The sequence below is a fragment of the Mauremys reevesii genome, linkage group 2 (assembly GCF_016161935.1).
Source record: "Mauremys reevesii isolate NIE-2019 linkage group 2, ASM1616193v1, whole genome shotgun sequence".
Lineage (NCBI taxonomy): Eukaryota > Metazoa > Chordata > Testudines > Geoemydidae > Mauremys > Mauremys reevesii.
The window spans coordinates 237,692,781-237,712,332 of record NC_052624.1 but is presented as its reverse complement, the minus strand read 5'-3'; the positions used below and the strand labels follow the sequence as shown (position 1 = coordinate 237,712,332).

At 44.6% G+C, this 19,552-nt stretch overlaps 1 protein-coding gene and 1 long non-coding RNA gene across 7 annotated transcripts in view; one reads left to right on the top strand and one right to left on the bottom strand.

Moving 5' to 3' along the window:
• The window catches only part of LOC120397765, a 25,702-nt gene extending 20,578 nt beyond the window's left edge, over window positions 1-5,124 (bottom strand). For 3 of the 5 annotated variants that reach the window (XR_005593982.1, XR_005593980.1, XR_005593984.1), the window contains exons 1-2: window positions 4,912-5,124; window positions 1,753-1,819 (exon numbers count right to left, since the gene is read on the bottom strand). This is a non-coding gene — a long non-coding RNA (uncharacterized LOC120397765). Of the gene's footprint in view, window positions 1-1,752; window positions 1,820-4,898 lie in introns of all 5 variants that reach the window. The other 2 variants (XR_005593981.1, XR_005593983.1) reach the window with 2 other exon arrangements.
• LOC120397764 (myelin P2 protein-like) lies at window positions 5,017-19,552 on the top strand. 2 transcript variants are annotated; one of them, XM_039524205.1, is made up of 5 exons: window positions 5,021-5,200; window positions 6,681-6,780; window positions 12,282-12,454; window positions 18,154-18,255; window positions 19,405-19,552. In XM_039524205.1, exons 2-5 carry the CDS (start codon window positions 6,708-6,710, stop codon window positions 19,453-19,455), a joined length of 399 nt encoding a protein of 132 aa, XP_039380139.1. In that variant the 5' UTR covers window positions 5,021-5,200; window positions 6,681-6,707; the 3' UTR covers window positions 19,456-19,552. The 2 variants fall into 2 exon arrangements, with proteins under 2 accessions (XP_039380140.1, XP_039380139.1); XM_039524206.1 differs by lacking the exon at window positions 18,154-18,255 and having other exon boundaries at window positions 5,017-5,200; window positions 19,405-19,544.

Sequence of the window (19,552 nt, the reverse complement as noted above, 5' to 3'; positions counted from 1 at the left end):
TATAATGATTCTTTCTCTGTCACCTTGCATTGTGCCTCTATGTATTTATTTATTTTTTGTACATTGGTTTGAACTGTAACATGACTGTTTTTTTATATAATGATTTTAAGTCTATCTCATGATTTTGTGGGGCCTGATACATGATTTTTGAATACTTGGAATTGGAAATACTATGATTCATCCCACAGACCTAGTGCATCCCCAGCATGCCATGTTAGGCAGAGTGAACATCTGATGGAAGCTCTTTCTATTTCTGAAAGTCCGGCCATGGTCTTTTCATATCCTTTGAACACCTAAGAATACTTCTTCCCTTGATGAATGAAGTAGAGAAGCATGAACCTTGGGAATAGGACTCCAAATTTTGGTTTCTCATTCAGAACCAGACAGTCAAGTTTAACCAGTACAGGCAATATTTTTTTAAGGATCCCGCACAAATATTTCTGTATGTGTCATCTGTGTAGGGCAGGGGTCCCCAACGCAGTGCCCGCGGGTGCCATGGTGCCCGTGGGGGCATCTTAATGCACCCGGGTCCAGGCCTCCGGGAGAGCACCCGCCGAAATGCTGCAGTGGCATTTCGGCGGGGATGCCTCTCGATGACGACGCTTGTCGCCGACAAGTGATGTCATCGAGAGGCATCGCTCCCGAATTTTGGCAGTGACGCCTCTCGATGACGACGCTTGCTGTCAACAAGTGACATCATCGAGAGGCATCGCCCCCGAATTTCGAATTTCGAAATTCGGCGGCATTTTGGCGGGTGCTACACCGCCGCAGTGGTCCTTCGGCTGGCGCCCGCCAGCCAAAAAGATGGGGACCACTGGTATAGGGAGTGGAGGTCAGGCTTCTTGAGCAGTAGGGGGAGCCATTTCTACAAGTGCCAAGAGAAAGCAGTGGGGCCTAGCATAGCTTTGAGGAAGGAGATTAGCTCACGGGTTGTGAGAGCCATCAGTCTTTAGGCTGAGAAATCAGGGAGGTAGTCCAGTTAAAGGTGAGTGATGCAATTTTCTAGTATCTGTATCCAACTACATCATTCATATTCGTAAACGGATTGAATTGTTAATCTCAAGGTTTGCAATACTGTTGTTAAATTTAGACTGAGTCAGGCAGAGGGTGACTGTGATTTATAAAAGACTTTTAAGTCTATTGAGAGGTTGGAATAATCTAGGGTTATGTTCAGTAGGGCAGAAATACAGATACATTTGCCATTTCAAACTGCAGAGGCTCATACTTCAGTGCTGGATGACCAGCTTCAGTCACCAGAGATAACTAAGATGATGGTCATCACACTTAAACAATAGCCATTTTTACGTAGTGGGAACTCTCAACATTTTCTTCTGTTTTAACAGGCAGCTCAGTATTACTGCCCTCAAGCATGCAAAAGTCATGAGTCAGACCCCATAAGACTGACTTAAAAATGAAGAGATTTTCATTTGGGGTTCTTTTATTTCCCTGCTGGTTTTTGAGCTTTTAGGGTGCCCATTTTCCAACTTTTCTGTATAACCATTAGGGCTAGAAACTTTGTTTTAAAATGAAAGCAGAGAAGCTTATGGAATCATAGAAACATAGGGCTGGAAGGTTCACATGAGCTCGGGCTTTCAGAACACCAGATATTGTGAGATTTGCAATAAAATCATAGTCAGCAAACTGCAAATTCTAGCAGTGGTAGAGATATTCCTTAAACATATAATAGGGAACTGGAACTGATAGACCCAATAGAAACTGTCAAAATGGAAGAAACTTTTAAAGGATACCTACGATAAGGATCAAATCTGTTATATTTATAGTGGTGTCATGAACCGGTTTTGCATTGTGGAATAATTTGCTATAAGAAAAATAAACAGGATTAAATTTCAGTTTATATAGCATAAGAAAATTGCATATACTGTTGCATCTGTAAACTGGACAAGGAAGTTATAAAGCCAGCAAATTTGCCTTACTTTTGCTATTACCATGGTGGATAATCATCTGTTATTATGAATAATACCTGGCAAGATATTCCTGTCTTTTCTTTTCCCATCAAGTATTCACTGAAGAGGCTGGCAGAACATGTTAACTAGATGCAGTTGCCCAAACATAGAGAGACACCCAGCAATAGTTTAATTTTGCCAACAACATTGCACACACTTTGGGTTAAAACACAAGCCTCTAAAATGCATCCACTAAATTTGCAATTGTATCAATTCTTTGTGTCTCAGGCGCCAACTTTCCAAAGTGCAGTGGGGTGCTCCACCCCCAGCGCTGTCCCAGACTCTGCCCCCACTCCACCTGTTCCCCCAAGACCCCACCCCTGCCCCACCTCTTCCCACCTCTGCTCCACCCCTCCTCTTCCTGCCCCCACTCAGTTCCGCCCCCTCATCGGAGCGCACTGCATCCTTGCTTCTCCCCCAAGCCCCGGCGCGCCACGAAACAGCTGTTTGCAGTGGGCGGGAGGCTTAGGGAGGGAGGAGAAGGAGGGGCTGATCTGCGGGGCCTGCCAGCGGGAGACATTGGCTGGTGGGGAGCTTATAGGGGAGGCTGCCGGTGGGTGCTCAGCACCTACACCCCTGGAGTCAGCACCTATGCTGTGTGTGTGAGTGAGAGACAGAGAGAGAGAGAGAGAGAGAGAGAGAGAATCTGTACTTTGTGCAAAAATGTCATGGTGGCAATTACTGATTTTGCATGCACAAATGTGCATTTTCACATGTACTATGATGAATACACAAATTTTGCAGTTACATTTGTGCAGGCATATTGGAAATACATTCAGCTAAAAAATCAAATCTTTATCTTAATAAATCATTATCTTTGCTACCCCAGTCAGCCTGCAACTGAGCAAGATCTCTCCATGAATGTGTACAATGTCCTGTCCAGACTGGGAGAGTCACCTAGGATTTTTTTTTTCAAAATAAAGGATATTTTGCTCAAAATAATGTGATCCTATGACTTTCTGTATTTCTTTCTATATATTTGCAACTTTCCATTTTTTCGTAATTTCAGATGCCTTAACAATGATTAGCCCCACGCACACCAGCCACCTTTTTGACAACTTTCAGGTTCTACTAAATGGATTTTTAAAGCATTGTATTTACTATTAATCACAGACTTAACTGTGTCTCACTTTTAAATTCTCCACTGACCATGAGAAAGCTCTTAAGCCTACAAGCCCTTTCCCACTAATGGTACTTGCCTCCATAGTGGAGTTTCCCAATGTCTCAGACTGTCATTTTTAATCTTTAATAAATATTAGATGACATTTTAAATATGCATATTGCCACTCGCTCACCCATACACCCTCTTGATCAGATTTATTTTAAAAGCTCTTTGGTTTCAGAGCAGTCTTGAATAACTTCACCAGGTCTCTCAAACTCCCTAAAACTAAATCTTTCATTATGTAGATCTGATTGGTGGGGGAGGGCAGCCCTAGATAAAATATTTGCAGATTTTCAAATGTGGATCATTTTTATCCTCTAATCCTGGTCAGAAGTAAATCTGAGCCTTAGTGACTTTCATATGTGTGAGATGTCTTCAGTTTCTTCAGTCCCAGGTGGTTCATACACTCATTATTTTAATCCTGCTCTACCCAGTACCATTTTCTTTCCTTAGTAATTGTTTAGGAAAAGGATTTAGTGAAAAGAAGATTAGAGAAATGTAAAGGCACTGCAGACTGTGCCACAATAAATTATACATTTTTAGCCTGCATAACTGGCTAATACTATCGCCAAAGAGATATAGAGCATATGGGTTAAGCTTCAACGCACCCTAGAGTCCCATGTCACCTCACACAGTCATGGGGTGACAGTCCTGCAGTATGAAGTGTTAAACTGTTCAACTTGTTATAACAGTTCTTATTACACTCCAGAGATCCGCCAAAAGCCAAACACACAGGCACGAGAAATATGTTGGTGTACTGACATCGCAGAGTAATTGCTGAACAGACCACCCACCCACAGCTCCCCAGTTACAAAATTAACACAAACTCCTAGACCTCAGAGACGCCAGACCAAATTTGTCCTTGCTGTAACTCCACCAAACTCAAGGTGTTACACCAGGGTTGGCCTGATGCGGTCTATGTGTTAGAGTAAAGGTTCAAGAAAATAGCACTATAACAACAGCCTCAGTTATTATAAACAACCCTGCAGATTCAATATAGCATATAGGGAATGACAGAGTTTCAATGGTAGCAGAGAGCAAGGATGAATAAACAGCCTGATAGCAATAAAAAAAAAACCCTCTGGATGTCTTTAGCATTCTACCCCTAGTCTGGAATGACCCCTTGAAAACATGGTTATCTATGTCAAACTTTAGAAGGCAACCATTCTAGCCCAGTGGTGCATTGTTAGCACTGTGGCTGTCTCCGCTTTCCACACTGGTGTTGGTTAGATATGTAGTACATTGGAGGTTTAGGGGTAGAGTTTCAGGTACTCTGATATTATCAGGGCCGGCTCCAGACCCCAGCGCGCCAAGCGCGTGCTTGGGGCGGCATGCCGCGGGGGGCGCTATGCCCGTCGCTGGGAGGGCGGCAGGCGGCTCCGGTGGACCTCCCGCAGGCATGCCTGCGGATGCTCCGCCGGAGCCGCAGGACCAGCGGACCCTCCGCAGGCACGTCTGCAGGAGGTCCACCAGAGCCGCGGGACCGGCGACCGCCAGAGCACCCCCCACAGCATGCCACCATGCTTGGGGCGGCGAAATTCCTGGAGGCGCCCCTGGATATTATACATTGTGTCAGCGGCCCTAGAGAGAGAAAAAACTGACTGAAGAGTCGTATGTGTCATGTGATGATGGTAAAGACTCACTGAGTCACTTTTTCCTAACAGTGAGCAATAATTTAGGCTAAAGAAAACAATACAAAGGGTAACGTAGGTAACTGTATCTGGCAAATTTACTTTCCCTTCAGTCTGTTTTCATGAATCTCACTCACAAACCTGCTTCACTCACCTACTCAGCAGCCAGACGAAAGGGTGAAGTTAAGAAGCATTGTGACTTGGAGTGCAATGATTGGCTGGAGAACACCAACTGCTTGCCAATCCCATTGTACCACTGCCATGACTAAAGGCTCGTTGACAGTTGTCAGTGCCAACTGCCAGCTGCAGATGGAGGTGAGCCAGCACTCTCGCACCTACTGGTCAGTGGACTTGTAGGCAGTTTCCCTGTGTCCTGCCCCTTGGATGCCTGCAGGGAAAGCGAAGCAGGCTCAGAACCCTAAATCAAAACACATTAGCAAAAGGTAGGTCCTGCTGTGTTATTTTTTTTTAAGCTTATTTTAAATATTTCAACCCTTAGCAGCAGCATCTCCAGGAACTGTGCAAAGCTGCCTCTCAGACTGGCCTCTACTGGAATAAAAGGCCCGTCGCATGGCTGACTTGAGCCCAGGGGTCCCAGGCTGCAGGGCTAAAAATTGCTGTGGACCCAATGTGAGGGTCCCAAAGCTTGGGCTCCAGCCCAAGCCCAAATGTCTACACAGCAGTTTTATAGTCTCACAGCTCAAGCCTCGCAAGACTGAGTCAACTGACCCAGGCCAGCTATGGGTATTTAAATGCTATCTAGACATACCCTCAGACTCCTCATTCATTGTCACCCATGGTGGGTCCATATCCTTCCCCTCCCATGTTCTGCCAGTGACCCACAGCACTGTGATCTCCTTCCTCTTCCCTGTCTACAGCATATCCATGAATTACCTCATCTGTTTTTGGGCCTTCAGGCTCAGATCCTCAAAGGAATTCAGGATCAATATCAATGGGAGTTAGGTATCTAAATAGCTTTGATTATCTGGGCCTCAGCTACCATCTCTACCACTCTCCTTCCTCTCCTCAGAGCTTTCATCCTCTGTTCACTCTCATCTGCCACTGTCTTTCAGACATTTCTTCCTGAATGTCATCAGCATGAAGTCAGTATCTCAAAAACATAACTTCTCCTTTCTCCCACTTCTCATTTCTATTCCTGCCCTTCTCTTCTGCATCACACCTCAAACTTTAAGACCTGATATACCACATCTAAACTCACAAATACGTGGCACACCAGCGTCGCCTCCACTGTCCTTTCGCTAGGTCCCTCTTACATTTTCCCCCTCTCCAAAGCCCTTTCCTCAAGGTCTCTCTTAATCCCCTCATTTCCCTGGGCCACTCAGGTCACTGATCCAGCCAGTGTAAATTAGAACAGTCCTGAGTCTACTCTAAATTACGTTCAGCCCTATGACCAGAGGAGCACTTACCTCTGCTGAGAATCCAGCCCAATATATCCAACCCCCCAAAAGCAATCCACAATTAACCAATAAGACAAGACAAATGTGTGTTTCATTGTGAGATTTTATGCCCTTTGGGGCGAAGTGAGGAAGCAGGAAGCAGATCCATTCCTGCTGCAGAATCTTTACTCCCTTTTGTTTTTGCAGCTGTGTTTCATTAGTGCTCAGGCAGGCTGCTTTTCCCTATTGCATTTGAAAAGTTCATTATGTGATGATGATTGTCTTCGCACAGAAATGCTGGGATAAATGTGAAGGGGTAGTAATGGGGGTTTCTGAAGACACTGTTCTGCCCTAGTTAGCACATATTCAGGGCATATTAAAAACAAGATATTATTCCCTGTGCATTACACACCACATGCTTACGGACTAATCCAAAGCCCACTGAAGCTATTGTAAAGACTCCCATTGACTTCATTGGGCCTTGGATCAGGCCATTTTAAAACAGTTGGTTTTTTTTCCCCTTCAGACAGAGCGCTCCACTAAATCGGACAAAATGGTTGATCATCTCCTGGGAACCTGGAAATCAACCTCATGTGAAAACTTTGATGAATACATGAAAGAATTAGGTGAGAAATATTACAGGGTTTTTATGCTTTTTCTTTTAATTTTAAGTTTTCTTTCTCTCTTTAATATACACTGTTTTAAGTAGAAATAATCCAGGGATCTATTGCTTTCTTGTCACTTGCAAGCACAAAGGGGCGACCACTATGAGACAGTAGAAGAGACTATGGGAAGTGGTGGCACTCCTTTTTGCTTAAGACTTTCACCGCTATAGTGGTCTTGAAATGACACTGCAGGTACTGATCCTCCTTTGCCTGGGAATTGCCTAGATAATCTGCTACACCTGAAAAAAGCCTATGATATGTATAAAGTAACTTAATTAGCAATTCATTTGTAAATATTCTAGCCAAGGTGGTTGTGTTAAAGATGATGCCCACTCTCTGATACCGTTCTTGAGATAACATAAAAAGATGTGGGGGTTTGCATTGATTTTGTTTCAATGACTAAATTTTTGCTTTTCTCCTGGAAAATTTAGTTCAGGATACTGAGCAATGGAACCAAATGCTATACTTGTAAAATGTGGACATGACAGTACCATCAAAACCCCAAATCCTGTTAAAATATCAAGACCTCCTTCAACTAAGCCAAGAGTTGGAAGAAGCCACCACAAATAAGAGGCAAAGTGATGGTATATGTTGTTCAGTTGCCAAATAGAGCCAATCAATTAAAATTAGCATCATTTTTGCAATAACCTAATCTTGGGTTCTTTTTAATAGTACTACCAAACACTTCTCATACCTCCAATATGACAGTATCATGACAGTGATATCACTGATTCTCTAGTACCAATTGACAATTGCTGGCTTGTTTCTACAGTCTGCCTCCAAGGCTGCTGACACCAATCTGAGACATGGCTGTTTGCTCTACATAAAACTTTATTAAAGGCCATTATAACTTGCACTTATAAGCCAAGCCCTCCTCCAAAATGTGGTGATTTAGGCATGATGTAACCCAGATTTGAACAAACCTATACACTCCACCCCTGATTATCCCTTATGTTTTTTCTAGGGATGTCTCAAAAGCTCACCAGATCTCTAATAAATTGTTTCAGATTGTTTTGGTGCTGCAGTCTTTCTCAAATACAGGCTCTTTGAGGCTTAAACTCTGAAGGGATCAGTTTGTCTCTGTTCTTTGTGGGAACAAAGGGCTTAACTAATAATGATTCCCCCAAAACACAAAGCCTCATTTGTGTTCGGTTTTCCATTAATTGATCAATTACTGGCAGAGCTTTATCCAACATAGGTAAGACTGCAAGCAATGAATAAATGAGCTCTTACTATGATCAGGTCACACAAAGAAGACTGTCTAAGCCATACTTTTAATCTTGCCTCATAAAGTGCATTCTGAAGTGCAAGGTACCCATGTCTATTTAAAACTTTTTCTGGGCACCTTGTAGTAAACTTTATGAGGCAGGTATTAAAAATAGTTTGTGGGGAATGAGGAAGATGTCTGTATTATTTCATATGAATATATGTGCCTGCGTTTACCAGCTGGGTATTATTCTGGCTGACTACACAGAGTTAAATCACAGATTCATAGAACCATAGATTCTAAGGCCAGAAAGAACCATTGTGATCATCTTGTCTGAGCTCCTATATAACACAGGCCATAGAATGTCCTGAAAATAATTCCTTAGGCAAATCTTTTAGAAGAACATCCAATCTGGATTTTAAAATTGTCAGTAATGGAGAATCCACCTTGGTAAATTTCTCTAATGGTTAATTACTTTCACTGTTAAAAATTTACACCTTATTTCCAGTCTGAATTTGTTAGCTTCAATTTCCAACCATTGGACTAGGCTATACTTTGCTCTGCTAAATCAAATAGTCCATTATCAAATATTTATTCCCCATGTGGGTACTGGTAGACTGTAATCAAATCACCCCTTAACCTTCTGTTTGTTAAGCTAAATAGTTTGAGTTCCTTGAGTCTATCACTAGAAGGCAGGCTTTCTAATCCTTTAATCCAGGGGTGGGGAACCTATGGCACCCGGGCTGGAGCCATCTCATTGCTTCCTTTAATCTGGCCCATGGCAAGTTTCTGCATCGCCAGCCGCAGGCCCTGAGTCTTGGCTCCCACTCCCCATTGGGCTGGAGCCGCGAGCGCTGGCTCGCCCCACTGTGGGGGGATGTTAGGGTCGGCTCCAGCTCTTGGAAATGACCGGCATGTCCCTGTGGCCCCTAGGAGCAGGGGTGATCAGGGAAGTTCTGTGTGCTTCCCCCAGCGCCAGCTCTGCAGCTCCCATTGGCGAGGAACCGTGGCCAATTGGAGCTGCTGGTGTGGGCAATGCGCACCGCACAGAGACCCCTGGCCCTTCCACCTAGGAGCCGGACATGGCGGCTGCTTCCAGGAGCAGCGCGGAGCCAGGGCAGGCAGCGAGCCTGCCTTAGCCCCGCTGCACTGTCAACCGGGAGCCGCCTGAGATAAGCACCGCCCAGCTGGATCCCACACCCCTCATAGCCCCATGCCCCAGGTCAGAACCCCCTCTTGTACCCAACACCTCTGCCCCAGCCTTGAGCCCGCTCCTGCTCTCCAAACCTTTCGGCCCCTGCCTGGAGCCCCCTCCTGCACCCCAAACCCCTGATTTCTGGCCCCACCCCAGAACCTAGGAGAAGCCCCGAGCCTCCCACCCCACACCTCCCCCCATGGGGCTGTGTGTGGGTCAGTGGCCCCAATGGAAAAAAAGGTTCCCCACCCCTCCTTTAATCATTCTCATGGCTCTTCTCTGAACCCACTCCAATTGATCAACATCCTTCTTGAACTGTGGACACCAGAACTAGAAACAGTATCCTAGCAACAGTTGCATCAGTGCCAAATTCAGAAGTAAAATTATTTCTCTGTTCCTACTTGAGGTGTCCTTGTTTATGCATCCAAAGATTGCATTAGCCCTTTTGGCCACATCATCACACTGGGAGCTTCTGATCAGCTGATTATCCACCATGACCCACAAATCTTTTTCAGAGTCACTGCTTCCCAGGCTTGAGTCCTCTACCATGTAAGTATGGCCTACATTCTTTGCTCCTAGATGTATAACTTTACATTCCGCCATATTAAAACACATATTTACCGAGAGATCCAAATCGCTCTGTATCAGTGACATGTCCTCTTCATTGCTTACCACTCCCCTAATTTTTGTGTCATTTGCAAGCTTTATCAATGAGAATTTGATGTTTTGATGTCTGAGGTCATTAATAAACAGGCCTGCCAACGGGGAGAAAAGGGGGGCAAAGGGGGCAATTGCCCAGAGGCCTGGGCGATTTAAAAGGGCCTGGTGGCCCCAGACCCTTTTAAATTGCCTGGCCGGGCCTCAGGGCTCCTAGGCATGCATGACTCCTCCAGGACCCAAGCTTTGGGGCCCTGTGGGCCGGCGCAATTGGCCAGCGCAGTCAGTCCTGGAAGTGACAGGTTGGTCCCAGAAGTCACTTTCACCCCGGGCTCTGCACTCATGGGGCCCAAAATTGCTGTCTGAAGGCCTGTTGATACAAATGTTAAACAGTGAAAGGCCAAGAACCAGTTTCTGTGGGACCCCACTAGAAACACATCTGATGAGTCCCTGTTTATAGTTACATTTTGAGACCTATCAATTAGCCAGCTTTTAGTCCATTTAATGTGTGTCATGTTAATTTTATATCATTCTGGCTTTTTAATCAACAGGTTACCTGGAACCAAGTCAAATGCTTTACATAAGTCTAAATATATTATGCCAACACTATTACCTTTATCAACCAAACTCGTAATCTCATAAAAAAGATATTAAGTCAGTCTGACGGGTTCTGTTGTCCATAACCCATGTTGATTGACATTAATTATATTACCCTCCTTTAATTCTTCATTAACTGAGTCCTGTATCAGCCCCTCCATTATCTTACCCAAGATCAATGTCAGACTGGCAGTCCTGTAATTACGCAGATCATCCTGTTCACCCTTTTTAAATACTGGCACAACATTAGCTATCCTTCAGTCTTCTGGAATGTTCCCAATGTTTTTTTTTAGTTGCTTTCACCTCCCCTCTAAGCCAGGGGAATAAAATCAAAGAAGGCTGATGGTGGGTGCAAGCAGGAAACAAAACAATGACAGAGATAAGGTCTCTCCAGGGAGAATACCGGGAGTCCTTAAGAGAAACAAAGGTTGAGCTTGTTGTTGGAAAACTCTTGCCTGCCAGATGCCAGAAGGCAGGGATGCCAGAACAGGAGGGGCCAGAGGGCCACGGCCCCTCACTTTTTATCAGCCGTAAGGGTGAGTGATGGAGGGGAGGGGGCAGATAGGAGTGAGCAGGGGGCTAGGCTTCAGGGGGAAGGGACAGCACGAGGACAGGGCCTCAGGGAGAAGGGGTGGTTTGAGGGCGGGCCCCCCCCGTGGGAAGGGAGAGTGTGAAGCTTGGGGTTTGGGAGGAAGGGGTGGTGTGGGGGAGCAGGGCCACGGTTCGGCCGCCAGTGGCCTCCCCACTTTTAGGGCACTTCCATCACTCCTGCCAGAAGAGTGATGTCCTATTTTTCCCAGGCCAGAGACTAAGATTAAAGGAACGTCATCATCAAACACACATAGTCTACTGAGGACCGTTCTGCTAGCTAGGGTGACCATAGTTGATGGCATTACACCAGGCATCATATAGTGAAGTCCCCAGATCTGGTTAGGCAGAACATGCAGCAGACTGGGGACTTCCAGAGGCAGGGGCTCTGCAGGAAGTGCCTGAGATAGCTGAGCTCACCTAAGCATGGAGAGAAGTGATGGGCTGCAGGCAAGCCCCAGGTGTGTGGCCTTTTGTGGGTTTAAGCTTTACCTCTGCTTGCTGTGTACCTTTGGGTGAATGGGCAATACGTCTGTTTACAAGTAGCTGATTTGAGTTTCTTTAGTCAGGCACCTGAGAAGGAGCGAACCAATTGCACTTGAGCCTGTTGTGTTAACACAGTTGGGGACCAGGGGTGCTGCTGCCCTAGGATCCAGTGAAAGTGTGGTAGAACCAGGGGGTTTCACCCAGAGAAAGATGTAGGTAGCATAACCTGTCCCTTGAGGGGTTCATTCAAGAGGGATTGCAAGAGAGTATAAGACACCACTTGTCCTGTAACTGTGGGAGGAAGGTAGGAATAGGGGGTGTAGCCTGCAGATTCAGTCTAAAGTGGGGGTGAACCTCAGAGTTCCACTCTAGAAAGAGTGCAGGGAAGTACAGGTAAAGGCCTGGCACTGGAAAGAGTGCTCACTGGGGAGATGGGGAGAGATCATAGGTGCCAATTGCTCCTGAGCCATCACATATGCATTAAAGTTCTTCATTGTGACCATGGCAGTTTTTCTTGCCTAAAGTCTATGGCCCTGATTTAAAGCCCATTGATTTCAGTGAGCCCAGTCCTCACTAGGAAATTGCTAATGACTTGAAATATAAAGACCTATGTAAGCATCTGAGGATGTTTGCCATTCCCATCAATGCCACTGTTCTCCTTCCTGAGACACTGAAATCCATAATGCTTTTTTTCCCTGGTAGTTTAAGAGATCTGAATTCTCTTGCTTACAGGAGTGGGCTTAGCCACCAGGAAACTGGGCAAGCTGGCCAAACCCAGTGTGACCATCAGTGCTGACGGTGATGTGGTGACCATCCAAACCAAAAGTGCCTTTAAAAATAATGAGATCTCTTTTAAGCTTGGTGAGGAGTTTGATGAAACCACACCAGATGACCGGAAAACCAAGGTGAGGATTAAAGCTGTCCTTCACAGTTCACCCAATCTGCTGCAACAGGCACGGACAGTTCTTTTCCACATGGTAATAACACATCTGCTAATTATCAGAGTGGATAATTAAATAAACACACCTGGAAAGCTCAATGCAACGTATGTAGAGCTTTTATATCCCAAAAAGGGACAAGAGGCAGATTCTATGAAGTAGACTAGGAATTTTTTCCTTAGATTTATAGAGTTTAAGGACAGAAGGGATCGTTAGATCATGTAGTCTAACCCAGTTACCTCTGTAACTTTGTACCCAGCTCAATAACTTATAGGTTAAAGTGCATCTAGAAGAAAGAATTAAATGTCAATAAATGCAAAGTAATGCACAGTGGAAAATATAATCCCAACTATACATATAAAATGAAGAAGTCTATATTACCTGTTACCACTCAAGAGAGAGATCTTGGAGTCATTGTGGATAGTTCTCTGAAAACATCCACTCAATGTGCAGCAGCAGTCAAAAAAGCAAATCATTAAGAAAGGGATAGATAATAAGACAGAAAATATCATATTGCTGCTATATAAATCCATGGTTTGCCCACATCTTGAATACTGCATGCAGATGTGGTCACCCCATCTCAAAAAAGATATTGGAATTGGAAAAGGTTCAGAAAAGGACAACAAAAATGAATAGGGATGTCTAACGGCTTCCGTATAAGGAGAGATTAATAAGACTGGGAGTTTTCAGCTTGGAAAAGAGACTACTAAGGGAAGATATGATAGAGGTATATAAAATCATGACTGGTGTAGAGAAGGTAAATAAGGAAATGTTATTTACTCCTTCTCATAACAGAAGAACTAGGAGTCACCAAATGAAATTAATAGGCGGCAGGTTTAAAACAAACAAAAGGAAGTATTTTTTCACACACCACACAGTCAACCTGTGGAACTCCTTGCTAGAGGATGTTGTGAAGGCCAAGACAATAACAGGGTTCAAAAAAGAACTAGATAAATTCATGGATAGGTCCATCAGTGGCAGGGATGGTGTCCCTAGCCTCTGTTTGCCAGAAGCTCGGTATGGGCAAGATGGGATGGATCGATCACATGATGATTACCTTCTCTGTTCATTCCCTCTGTGGCACCTGGCATTTGCCACTGTCAGAAGACAGGAAAGATGGACCTTTGGTCTGACCCAATGTGGCCAGTCTTATGTAAAAGCAGCAAAGAGTCCTGTGGCACCTTATAGACTAACAGACGTATTGGAGCATGAGCTTTCATGGGTGAATACCCACTTTGTCGGATGCATGCGAAGTGGGTATTCACCCACGAAAGCTCATGTTCCAATACGTCTGTTAGTCTATAAAGTGCCACAGGACTCTTTGCTGCTTTTACAGATCCAGACTAACATGGCTATCCCTCTGATACTATTCTTATGTAAGGCATCCAATCTGAATTTGAAGACATCAATAGATGGAAAATTCACCATTCCCCTTGATAGTCTGTTCCAATGGTTAATCACCCTCACTGTTAATATGTTCCTAATTTTTAATTTGAATTTGTCTGGCTTCAGTTTCCATGCATTGGTTCTTGTTATGCCTTGTTCTGCTAGCTTAAAGAGCCATTTACTATTTGGTGCTTTCTCCCTGTGAATGTGCTTATACATTGTAATCAAGTCACCATTGATCTTTTTTATTTATTATTTTATTTTATTTTATTTTAATAAACTAAACCGATTGAGCTCTTTAAGTGACTCACTGAAAGGCATTTTCTCCATCCTTCGAATAATTTCTGTGGCTCATTTCTGCACCCTCTTCAATTTTTCAACACATTTTAAAACTGTGAACTCCAGAATTACACCCAGTATTCCAGTATTGGTCTGACCAATGCTGTATACATAGGTGACATCACCTACTGACTCATACTCACTAATTCTCTGTTTATACGCCTAAGGATTGTTGTCACAATCCTAGTCGTTCCCCCTTCTGGACACTCACCAGGCTGCTGCGTTTGGGTCTCAACATGGTGGTGCCATGTGCTTTAAGCTTCCTCTGGCTCTGGATTTTTAGGCACACTCTCAGGATGCAGATCCTCTGTATAATACCTTTCTTGAGATCCCATGATCCAACTGCCTAGGTCCTGAAATTAGTACTGGCTCCCTCCATCTTCCCATTAACTTAAGCACACCCTTTCCAAGGGCTCCTAGCTTGTATGCACTCTGGTTTACAGTCTCCAAGGACACATGATAGGTGAAGCACACAACACAAAGACTTAGCTAAAGGTTCTTAAACCAATCATTCTTTACTTTAGACAGCACAGAAATTACACAGCTCTAGACAATACAATAAAATATCTGTATGTCATTCTTGCCTCAATTTCCTCATTACCCTGGAACAGTGGTCCCCAACCTTTTTGTCTGGCGGGCGCCAGACGAAGGACCGTGGCGGCGGTGGAGCATCCGCCAAAATGCTGCCAAATTTCTGCGGCGTTTCAGCGGTGACGCCTCTTGATGACATCACTTGTCGGTGGCAAGTGACGTCATCGAGAGGCGTCGCTGCCGAATTTCAGTGGCAACGCCTCTTGATGACGTCATTTGCCGCCAAGTGATGTCAGCGAGAGGCGTCGCGGCCGAAACGCCACAGAAATTTGGCGGCATTTCGGCAGATGCTCCACCGCCGGCCAGGACATGGGTGCATTTAGATGCCCCTGCGGGTGCCATGGCACCCACAGGCACCGCATTGGGAACCCCTGCTCTGGTGTATTCTTCAGGATTTGAGACAGTGTCCTTTCAGCATTACAAGTGCCATCTGTTGGACCTCTCTCTTCCATCCAGCTTCCTTTGACCTTGGCTGGTCCTGCAGTAAAAAAAAAAAATCCTCTCTTTCCTAAAGCCTGCTCCTTTGCTTTTTAAACCCCTGTTCTGACAACTCTGCACATTTGTTCTCCTGTTTGGGGATTTTCCACTCTCCACTTTCCCCTCTCTGCAGATAAACTTGGTTAAACTAGTTTTCTTCCAGCTCAGGCATCCTCCATAGCATACCCATAGCCCTGTCAGAGCACAGGCATCAAGGTTAACAAGGTCAGCCCCGCGTGATCAGGGGAGGCTCCAGGCCCCAGCACGCCAAGCACGTGCTTGGGGCGGCATGCCGCGGGGGGCGCTCTGCTGGTCGCCTGGTGGGACCAGCGGACCCTCCGCAGGCACACCTGCGGGAGGTCCACTGGAGCCGCGGGACCGGCGACCAGAAGAGCACCTCCCGCGGCATGCCGCCCTCTTTGGGGCGGTGAAATGTCTAGAGCCGCCCCTGCGCGTGGTGGGGTTCAGGCTTCAGACCCGGGCCCCAGCAAGTCTAAGCCAGCCCTGGCAACCCCATTAAAATGGGGTTATGACCCACTTTGGGTCCTTACCCACAGTTTGAGAACCACTGATCTAGACCATTCCCTGACTGGTGTTTGGAGATTTTTAAGAGCAGGCTAGATGGAGAGTCTACAGCCTCCCTAGGCAATTTATTTCAGTGCTTAACCACCCTGACAGTTAGGAAGTTTTTCCTAATGTCCAACCTAAACCAGTTGCTGCAATTTAAGCCCATTGTTCTCCTTAACCTCTGAGGATAGGACAAGAAGCAATTTTTCTCCCTCCTCCTTGTAACATCCTTTTATACACTTGAAAACTGTTGCATCCCCTCTCTTCTTCTCTTGTAAACAAACTCAGTTTTTCAAACTTCCCTCATAGGTCATGTATCAGAGGGGTAGCCGTGTTAGTCTGGTTCTGTAAAAGCAGCAAAGAATCCTGTGGCACCTTATAGACTAACAGACGTTTTGCAGCATGAGCTTACGTGGGTGAATACCCACTTCTTCGGATGCTCATGCTACAAAACGTCTGTTAGTCTATAAGGTGCCATAGGATTCTTTGCTGCTCATAGGTCATGTTTTCTAGACCTTTAATCATTTTTGTTGCTCTTCTCTGGACTTTCTCCAATTTGTCCACATCTTTCCTGAAATGTGGCATCCAAAACTGGACACAATACTCCAGTTGAGGCCTAATTTGCATGGAGTAGAGCGGAAGAATTGCTTTTCATATCTTTCTTACAACACTCCTACTAATACATCCCAGAATGATGTTTGCTTTTTTTGCATCAGTGTCACACTGTTGACTCATATTTAGTTTACGGTCCACTATGACCCCCAGATCCCTTTCCACAGTACTCCTTCCTAGGCAGTCATTTCTCATGCTGTATGTGTGCAACTGATTGTTCCATCCTAAGTGGAGTACTTTGCATTTGTCCTTATTGAATTTCATCCTATTTCAGACTATTTCTCCAGTTAGTCCCGATCATTTTGAATTTTAATCCTATCCTCCAAAGCACTTGCAACCCCTCCCAGCTTGGTATCATCCACAAACTTTATAAGCGTACTTTCTATACCATTATCTAAATCATTGATGAAGATATTGAACAGAACCAGAACCAGAACTGATCCCTGCAGGACACCACTCATTATACCCTTTCAGCATGACTGTGAACCACTGATAACTACTCTCTGGGAACAGTTTTCTAACCAGTTATGCACCCACCTTATGGTAGCTCCTTCTAGGTTGCATTTCCCTAGTTTGTTTATGAGAAGATCATGTGAGACAGTATCAGAAGTTTTCCTAAAGTCAAGGTATACCACATCTTCCCCCAATCTACCAAGCTTGTTACCCTGTCAAAGAAAGCTATCAGGTTAGTTTGACATAACTTGTTCTTGACAAATCCATGCTTACTGTTACTCATCACATTATTCCATCTAGATGTTTGCAAATTGATTGCTTAATTATTTGCTCCATTATCTTTTGTTTTATCTTTTTGTTTGTTCTGTAGCTTATTCCAAAAGGGGAGGGAAGGGATTGATGTGACAGGGACCTTGCCAGCCCCTGGCTGACTCATTACACATTGAGGCGTTCAATCACATGCAGTAATTTCACAAAATTAAGCAGAATTCATAAACTTTACTTAGATTTCCACAATCTAAGTACATAGCATTGTACTGGGAGCTAATGCTGAGTTGCTTGCCCACTATGACCCCTAAAATCCTTTTCAGAGTCACTGCTTTCCAAGATACAGTCCTCTATTCTGTAGTTAAGGCCTACATTGCTTCTTCTAGGTATATCATTTTGTATTTGGCTGTAATAAAATGCATTTTGTTTTAATGGGCCCAGTTGACTAACCAATCCAGATTGCTCTGCCCTCATTAATTACTACTCTGGCAATCTGTTTCATCCATAAATGTTATCAGTAGTGATTTTATATGTATTGCCAAAACATGAATAAAAATGTTGAATAGCATTGGGGCTAGTACCTATCATTGCCCATCTATTTTACATGAAAGATCCCCAGATACCCAACATGATGAACTGCAGGGATGGGCGACAGGGGATGGATCACTTGATGATTATCTATTCTGTTCATTCCCTCTGAAGCACCTGGCGCTGGCCACTATTGGAAGGAGATGGATCTTTGGTCTCACCCAATATGGCCGTTCTTATGTTCAGTGTAAAACCCCAAGATAGAAAGTGGGACTTTCTGAGTGTTGAGTGAATCACTTCTCTAACCAGCATGACAATCAGCTCTTCTGGACCGAAACTAGCATAACTGAGCCCCCCGCACACTAGGGTATTGTGTGTGCCTCTGCTCTATAAATAATAATAATCTGGGCAGGATACTCATGTTTTGCTTCTTTATGTTTCTTCAGAGCATTGTGACCTTAGAAAATGGGTCATTAAATCAGGTCCAGAACTGGGATGGCAAAGAGACCACAATAAAGAGACAAGTGGTAGATGGGAAAATGGTGGTGGTGAGTGAATTCATTCTAGTTATCTGATCACTGAGTAATGCAAAGCTGTAGAGACCATCTAAACAGTTATAGTTTCATTATACATTCCATTTTCTCCTTAAATAAATGTGGCTTATGTTAGAAATGTGATTGGTTGCATAGGGCAGGAAGAGAACATTAGAAAATAGGTTGAATCAAGTTATTATTATAGAATATGGGAGAAGAGGAAAGATGGCCTGATGGTTAGCATAGACCCCAGAAGACATGTGTTCAAGTCCCTATTCCACCACACATTTCCTCTATAACTTTGGGCAAGTTACTTAGACCCAGACCCTCAAAGGTATTTAGGCACCTAACTCCTGTTGATTTCAATGTGATTTAGGCACCTAAATACTTTTAAGGATGTGGGCTGTAGACTCTCTGTGCTTCAGTTCTCCCAACTATAAAGTGGGGATAAAAGTACTTCCATATCTTAGAGGGGGTTGTGAGGATAAATTCATTTAAGATTGTGAGGTGTTCAGATACTATAGTTGTGGGGGCCATATAAATAAGATAGAAATGAAGAAGCTCAAAAGATGGCTGAATTCATATTAATATTAGGCTTTAACACAGGGATTGGCAAGCTTTGGCCCATGGCCTGCCAGGATAAGACCCCTGGCGGGCCAAGCCGGTTTGTTTACCTGCTGCGTCCGCAGGTTCAGCCGATCACGGCTCCCACTGGCTGCGGCTCACCGTCCCAGGCCAATGGGGGCTGCGGGAAGTGGTGTGGGCCGAGGGATGTGCTGGCCGCCACTTCCCGCTGCCCCCATTGGCCTGGAGCGGTGAACCGTGGCCAGTGGGAGCCGCGATCGGCCGAACCTGCGGATGCAGCAGGTAACTAAACCAGCATGGCCTGCCAGGGGGCTTACTGTGGTAGGCCGCATGCCAAGGGTTGCTGATCCCTGCTTTAACATACATTTTGGTTTTTTTGCAAGTTGGAAGAAAATGTGAAAAGGGGAAATACTAATAACAATAACCTTATAATATAGTTCAGTGCACATTTTTCTTTGCACAAACAAAATGGGTGAGAGGATTTTTCTTCTCCCTCTTTGTATTTAAAGTGGGATTGTCTTTACAGTTTTGCTGTGAGAAAGTACAACTGTTTCAGTGAACTCCTCTTTTGTCTTCTAGGAATGCACCATGAATGACATCACCTGCACTAGGATCTATGAGAAAGCCTGAAGAAACTCTGTTAGTACCCTGCTTGACTAAAAATTGGAGAACTAGAAACTTAACTGTTGTAGGTATTTAATAAAAAGCTTACACATGCAGTAAATAC